Raw genomic sequence first — 8,062 nt, forward strand, 5'->3', positions numbered from 1 at the left:
TGTAAATAAATATTATAATCTCTAAAACAAAAGTTTAAACCTAAAGCAGAGAGATACTGCTAAAAAGCTAATAGATAAATGAAAAGCCAGTAGGTAAAGTTAAAAAAAAAAAAAAAAAAAAAAGCAAATAACCCAAATATCTAGAGAAAGCAGGGGAAAAAAAGACCAGATAATCAAACAAACAAACAAAATAAGCGGGAATCAAATATTAAATACAATATATCATTCATAACATTAAATGTTAATGGATTAAACATTGCAATTAGAAATTAGATTGTCTGAATTCATTAAAAAGCAGGACCCAACTACTTGCCAACTTACAAGAGATCCATCTTAAATGGAAAGATACAGAAATGTGAAAGAAAATGGATGAAAATAGTACACCGTGCAAACATATGAAAGCATTGATATTAGGTAAAATACACTTCCTGACCAGAGGGATTTTCTGTAATGACACAATGATAAAAGAATCAATTCACCAACAAATACCAAGGAATCATAATGAAGAAATTAAAGGCATTAGAATTGCTTAGCTGACACAAGGTGTAACGTGCTTTGGTAAATTCTTCCCTGCTCTTAGTTTATTCTCCAAAAGAACTTGGTTTGATATCTATTTTAAGTAACTTAGCATTCTAAAAACCATGTTTTTCAAATTTCCTCTGTTTCACTGACTCACAAAGAAGTAATGTATTAACTCTCTTCCTAGAGTGAGTATACAGAGTTCAAAGGGCTCTAAGTACCCTAAATAGAGGGTAACTCAGGAACCGAAGGGCAGTGTCTGTAATTGCTAAGATGTCGAAATTATATTAGGGCTTATATTAGGAAAGTAAGAATTCAGTCTATATGTAGGTAACAATGACTTGAGGAATTCACTTCATTGGCAGTTTCTACAAAAACTGGGATACTACAGACTAATAAATCTATAAGGTATTGAATTATAATTGAACTTACCTTGACCTTAAAAGGTGAAGTATTAAAGTTTTTCTAGTGAGTCTTAGTTCATACAGCAATTCTTCTTCATAAGTTTCCTGCAAAACAGTACCCATCGTGTGACTTGCATGTGTATTCCTTTAACGTGTGTTGGGGCAGGGAGTGGAGGGGGTGTGGGGAAAAATTAGACTTAATCCATCTACCCAGCAGTCCAGCAATCCCGCCAGGTAAAACGATAAACATGGATTAGGCTGAATTTAGAATTTAGAATTTAGAGAGAGGTCCAATATACATGGGGGATTTTGCTTGTAAGTTTTTTTTTTAATTATTTTTTTAAAGATTTTTATTTAGGGATCCCTGGGTGGCGCAGCGGTTTGGCGCCTGCCTTTGGCCCAGGGCGCGATCCTGGAGACCCAGGATCGAATCCCACATCGGGCTCCCGGTGCATGGAGCCTGCTTCTCCCTCTGCCTGTGTCTCTGCCTCTCTTTCTCTCTGTGTCTCTCATGAATAAATAAATAAATAATCTTTATTTTTTTTATTTTTTTTTATTTATAATAGTTACAGAGAGAAAGAGAGGCAGAGACACAGGCAGAGGGAGAAGCAGGTTCCATGCAGGGAGCCTGATGTGGGACTCGATCCTGGACTGTGGGATCACCAACCGAGCCAAAGGCAGACACTCAACCACTGAGTCACCCAGGTGTCCCTTAATTAAATGTTTGATGGGCATTTTTTCTAGTTATAAAATGAAATGAAAATATGTATATTTTCTTCCTATCCAGAGATAACAAGTTGTTGTATGTCCTTACAGTTCTGCACCCACCCATAGAGCTCTTGTTTATGTATCTTTAACAGTTTGGGTTATACTCTTTTATAATCTACTTTCTCACATAAAAACTAATCATGACTATGACCACTTTCCCTAGTCCAATAAATGTTCTTTTATAGTATGTTATTTTATGACTGAAACACAATGTGAATTTATTTAACTTCTATCTGGATCAGAAATTTGATTTGGAGTATTCACTATACTTAGACATCATTTCTTTGACAGCAACGTGAAAAAAAAAATGTTTGACAATGCTGTAAGATAACCCTGAAGAAAGGAAGCACAAAATTAGAATTTCTTTTTTTTAATTAGAATTTCATTAGAAATGTATAGTAGTTCTTGTTTTCTTGCCTTAAATATTAACAACGAAATGATAACTTGTTGTGACAAACTTTTCTTTAATGATCATTGTTCATAGTGATATTTTTCTTGTTTAGTTTATTTTGTTATTTGTATATTAATTCCTAACTTATGCCCTTTGGGTATTTTTGTGGTATTTTATTTCTTTGTGATCATAAGAATTATTTATAATTTAAGGATTGACAGTTACTGGTCATTTATCTAGCACATTTCTTTAGTTTATTGTTCACCCATGTATTCAATTTCAGGCACAGTGATAATATGGAATATACAATGATACACACTGCCCTTTTGGAAGCCACAGCTTGGCAAAGAAGAAAATCAAGCAAATGTAATTGAGTATTATAAGCATCATAATAGGAGAAATGCAGTGACTGTGTGAGGGAGGAGTCAGGAGAAAACAGAGAATACAAAGGCCCTGAGATAGGAAGGAGCTTGACATGTTTGAGAAACCCAGAAAAGTTCAAGGTGGTTGGAAAATCAAGTGTAAGTTGAATAAATATGAGAAATGAAAAAGTAGAAAGGAGCCAAATTATATACAGACTAATTAGTCACTTAAGAAGATTTGGACTTTATCCGAAGAAAAAAGTTTAGACAAAAAATGCAGAAGGAGGTATGGTATTTTAGATGGCTTACTTATTACAGATAATGGATTAGCAAAAATCACAACTTTAAGCAGGAAAACCATTTATTTTTTGCTTGTTTGTTTTAAATTTAAATTCAGTTAATACACACATAGTGCATTATTAGTTTCAGAGGTAGAGTCCAGTGATTCATCAGTCTTATATAATACTCAGGCCTCATTACATCAAGTGCCTTCCTTAATGCCCATCACCCTGTTATACCATCCCCTCACCCCCTGCCCCTCTTGTGACCCTCAGTTTGTTCCCTTCCATAAGAGGTAAGAACCTCCTATGGTTTGTCTCCTCTGATTTTGTCTTATTTTGGTAGGAAAAGTATTTAAAGGCTGTTGATGGAATACAGCTCACTTGGGCAGGGGAGTGGCAGCAGGGATAAGGGAGAGTAGATAATTTCAAGGATATCTACATGCTAGAATGCATAAGATTTTTTTTTTTTTATGGGAGAGGCAAAAGAGAAGAGTGAAGAATTTTCTCAAGGAGTGCATGAGAAGTCAGTCAGTCAAGCATCCCTACTCTTGACTTCATCTCAAATCGTGATCTCATGAGATGGAGCTCCATGTCTGGCTCCACACTGAGCAGGGAGCCTACTTAGGATTCTCTTTCGCTCTCTCCTGCCTCCCACCTCTCTCTCTCAAAGAAAATAAAAAATAAAAATAAAAATTCCCTCAGGCTTCTGGTTTAAACCATACTATTGAAAGGAGGGTCTTCTGAAGAGGGGCAGCTTTGAGGGAGAGAGAGGGGAGTTAATGCTTTTGAATGTGAAGTGTGCATTTGGGTATTATTTTGACTGCAAGTTTAACATAAAATTAGGACTTCTTTATAAACATGTAATTCACACACAGTGGGCAGGCAAGAACCTAGATGCTTATTCAGATAAGAAGGGTTGAATCCTATTTACAATGTGATAAACTACATGTGCAGGTGTGTGTGAGTAACAGTGGTATAGTGGGACTTTGTAAAATTTGAATGTGTGATTATGGCTTTAATATTAGCTAATATTCAGACATTGTTAATACTGTCAAATGTGACATTCTTATTAATTTTGTCATTAATATTGTTTTTATATTAATAAACAATTTTAAATTTTGTTTATAATTTTTATTATTTTATTTAGTTTTACAACTTTTTAATTTTGTTTTAGAATCATTTTAGATTTAGAGAAAAGTTGGGAAGATAATACAGAGAATTTCCATGTACCTCACAATTCAGCATTCTATATTATCAACATCTTACATCACTATGGCATACTTGTCACAACTCATGAACCAAGATTGACATTATCAATTAAATAATTGACAAATCAATTAAATTAATAAACTTATCCAGATTTCCTTAGTTTCTGTCTTATGTCCTTTCACTGTCTTAGGATCCCATCCAGGACACCATATTACATTTAGTTGTCATGCCTCCTTTGGTTCTTCTACACTATGACAGTTTCTTGGGCTTTTCTTCTTTTGGGGGGGGGGGGGGCTTTTCTTATTTTTTAACAACATTGACAGTTTTGAGGAGTACTGATCAAGCATTTTATAGGTTGCATCTCAATTAAGATTTTTCTGATATTTTTCTCACTCCTAGCCTGGAATTTTGAAGATTTGGGAGAAAACAACAAAATAAAGTGCCATCTTCATCACATCATATTAAGAGTACATACTATCAACGTGACTTATTACTGATAATGGTTACTGATTACTGTAATCACTTGGCTGAGGTAGCATTTTTCCATCTTTCTTCACTGTTTCCCCCTTCCATAGTCTACTCTTTGGAAGTCACTATGCACAGGCCATGCTTAAAGGGTGAGGAGTTATGCTCCACCTCCTGGGAAGGGAAGTGTCTATGTCAATATTTTAATTCTTATGTATAGGAGATATAAATCTATTTTCCTATATAAATCTATATCTCCTATTTTCCCCCATGTATTTACTTATTCAAGTATTCACTTATACCACTATGAGTTCAAAGATATTAATTTATACTTTGCTATGGCCCAGAACTATGTTATTATTATTTTTTTGCTCAAATTGTCCATTCTTTGGCTATTGGGAGGTCCTTCACTTGGCTCCCTATGTTCTTTTGACATAATCCCATCAATGCAAGTTTGGTTTGTTTGTTTGTTTGTTTGTTTGTTTGTTTGAGAATTTCCTTAATTCTGGTAGTATAAGATGTTCCAAACTCATCCTGCATATTTCCTGACGCCATCCGGGCTCATCTTGTATATTCATAATGGGACTTGAGTTGCACAATGGTGGCAGAGGGCTGATTTTGCCCTCTTAGATGAGTACCAAACTTCAACCAATAAAAGTTCTTTTATTTTTTAATTGAAGTATAGTTGACATGTAATGTTATATTAATAAAAGATTTAAGAAGGTGATAAAAGAATTGGAGATCAAGAGAAAACATTATTTGTAAGGAGATTATTACAGAAAAATGGTTAGACATTATCTCCAAATGGCAGCAGATAAAAAGTTGCTTTTTCAGTATCTTAAGCCATGGGAAAGACATCTCAGTGGGATCATTTGGAAAGCTGAAATATGTCTTGCTTATGACTGAGGTACCTAACAAATGAGAGCCTGGAAGGCTGGCTCTTCTAATGATGGAGGGAAGAAAAATAGTTGCATTGGGAAAAGTTTGCCCTCAAGGAGTGTTGGGGCAAAGTGAGAGTCATTATTCTCCATGGACCAAGTTAGAAAGCTTGGGCCCACAATGCAAGTGTCTGGTAATAAATATCTAAGAACAGTCATTGAATGCCTTTTATAGTAATGGGAATTGAAAATTACCTTATTTTGAAGCCTTTTTCCTATTATATGCATTACATATTGTCTGCATAAACATTTGTTTCTTTTGAAAATAAAATTTTAAATGTTTACATTTTAACAACTGAATAAACACTGTTCTAAGCAACAGACCACATGTGTTCCCATGAAAGTTGTCCAACTTTGCTGCAGAGTCTGTAAGGCAAGTGAACCTGCATATTATATCACTGGGAAAGCAAAATGCTCAGAAATTACATTCCATAGGCACCAGCTCAGAACAAATGAGGTTGCCTTAAATCAGCCCGGAAACTTGTTAGTGGAAATCCTCAAACAATCTGGAAAACTGTACATGGCACCCTCTAAAATCCAAATTTTACTCCATTTTGTTTTGTAATCCAACACAAATTTGCTTCCTCCCCAACTCCGGCCCCCTCAAGTGCACGCTGTAGACTGAGTGGGAGTTCTCAGAAAAATCAAAACTCCTCTCTTTTTCACTTCTGATTAGTCAGAGGTTGCTTTCTACATACCCTATGAAAGCAATAAATCATATTTATTAAGTCAAAACATGTACCTGTATGTCATAATCATGAATGTGCCAAACTTCTCGCTTCTGCATCAGAGGAAGCTTTTTAGGATAAACCACTTCTTGACCTTCGACTCCAATGATTACCTTTTCTAAAAGGAAATGTTTAAGGGAGAAAATATAATCTGGCATTGACACCCATGCACAGGGACTAGATAACAATCATTCTCATAGAGTTCACTTGCTCTCAATTAGCAGCCATGTACAACAGCACTTTGAAGTATCACTCCCACTTAATAGGTAAGGAAATTGAGACTGATAGTTTCCAAATTAGGCAAATATAAGCAAAATTGGAAAACAGGCTTCCCCTCCTCCTCATTAGGTCTTTTAGCTTCTTTCGTCTTCCCACTTTGCTTTGCAGCTACCACCTTCGTCATCTTAATCTCCTCCTGTCTGTCTCTGGATTTTGCACCTGTCAAACCTGCATTGTAAGGGATTGTTTCGGTGTAAATTACCAATTTTATCTCCCAGGGACACTTGCATTTGAAATCTTAACTCTCCTAGCTAAATGCAAATACAAAGCTTTCCCTTGTTAAAAGGGCGTAGGTACTCTTGAATCAGTGCTTTCCTGAGGTGAGCCCTGCTTATCTCACTAAAGAGTGATGTAGAGGAAAGACCATAGGATGCTACAATCTGCTATTATTTGAATCAAAGTCTTATGAGTTTATTGGCCATAAATGCTATTTCTATTCTTTCTGATCTGTAGATATTATTCTCAATTTCTTTTTTTTTTTTTAGATTTTATTTATTTATTCATGAGAGATACAGACAAAGAAGCAGAGACATAGGCAGAGGGAGAAGTAGGCTCTCTGTGGGAAGCCTGATGTGGGACTCGATCCTAGGACCCTGGGATCATGACCTGAGACGAAGGCATACGTTCAACCCCTGAGTCTCCCAGGTGCCCCTCTCAATTTCTTTATAAAATAGAGATAATAAGATTGCACACATGCTAATGTACGCGAAAGTACCTAATGGCTAGCACAGTGTCTCTACACTGCAGATATTCAGAAACACCCACTCCTTCCTCCTTCTCACTGTAAATCAGAGTATGTAAAAGCACTGAAGTATTTCATAAAAGCATAGAATCTCAATATTAGACATAACTCGTCCGAGTCCTACACTATGTTCTCAGCAAAATCATCAATGAATATTATTTTATTATTTACAGTTTAAACTTTGTGACTAAAGAGACATTACCTCATAGCCTAGTAAGAAAACCGTGATAAAAAGATTAAGACATACCTTTAATCTGAGAAATGAGTATAATCATGAAAAGCAAACTCCTGAGAAACATTCTGAATGATTCTGATGGAAGAAGGGGCACAGATGCTTGAGAAAAGATGTGTGCAGCTCTCTGCCCTTGTTTCCACAGCAGGGTTGAAGAGCCCAGATAGATAAGTAGTTTTGATCCAGTACAAGGAAATGTTCCTTGCTTGTGTTGCATCATTTGTGAGGTGCTTGAGGCTAAAACCTGGAGGGTGGACATCATGTACTAATTAAAGGCACCACTGAGGTGCTGTGGTGGAGTTGGGCTGGGCAGAGATCCCTACTTCATGCCTGATATAAATAGAATTCTAGATGTACTAAAAATTCAAAAGTGAAAAAAATCATATATGTCTTAGAAAAAAATATTTGAAGAATGTTTATGGAAGCTTTGGTTGGAGAAAATGCATATGAAGAATGCCACATGTAGAAATTATAAAGGAAAATTTTATAAAAACTAGATAGAAGTATTGAGAAGTTATTTTTTTAACTAAATAAAAGCCTATGCCATGGGGCATGGGTATAATGGCCTTTCAAAAGCTGTAAAAAGAGAAGATACTCATCCACATTCTACCCCTACTTGCCACCCCCACCCTGATAAAAGACCCCAGAGTCCTGAGGCAAGGGAAAATAACTAGATTCCCCCCGCCCAATTTTATTGAGATCTAACTGACATATCACACTGCGTAAGTTTAAGTTGGGTACATA

At 35.8% G+C, this 8,062-nt stretch overlaps 1 protein-coding gene across 2 annotated transcripts in view; it reads right to left on the reverse strand.

Annotated features, from left to right (window-relative positions):
- ADAM7 (ADAM metallopeptidase domain 7) overlaps nt 1-7,608 on the reverse strand; it is a 62,385-nt gene extending 54,777 nt beyond the window's left edge. For both annotated transcript variants that reach the window (XM_077868815.1, XM_077868814.1), the window contains exons 1-3: nt 7,334-7,608; nt 6,080-6,183; nt 952-1,028 (exon numbers count right to left, since the gene is read on the reverse strand). In XM_077868815.1, coding sequence (XP_077724941.1) covers nt 952-1,028; nt 6,080-6,183; nt 7,334-7,580 — 428 coding nt within the window. In that variant the 5' untranslated portion in view covers nt 7,581-7,608. The remainder of the gene's footprint in view (nt 1-951; nt 1,029-6,079; nt 6,184-7,333) is intronic.
- Between the last annotated feature and the right edge of the window lie 454 nt (nt 7,609-8,062).

This window comes from Canis aureus, chromosome 24, assembly GCF_053574225.1.
Source record: "Canis aureus isolate CA01 chromosome 24, VMU_Caureus_v.1.0, whole genome shotgun sequence".
Lineage (NCBI taxonomy): Eukaryota > Metazoa > Chordata > Mammalia > Carnivora > Canidae > Canis > Canis aureus.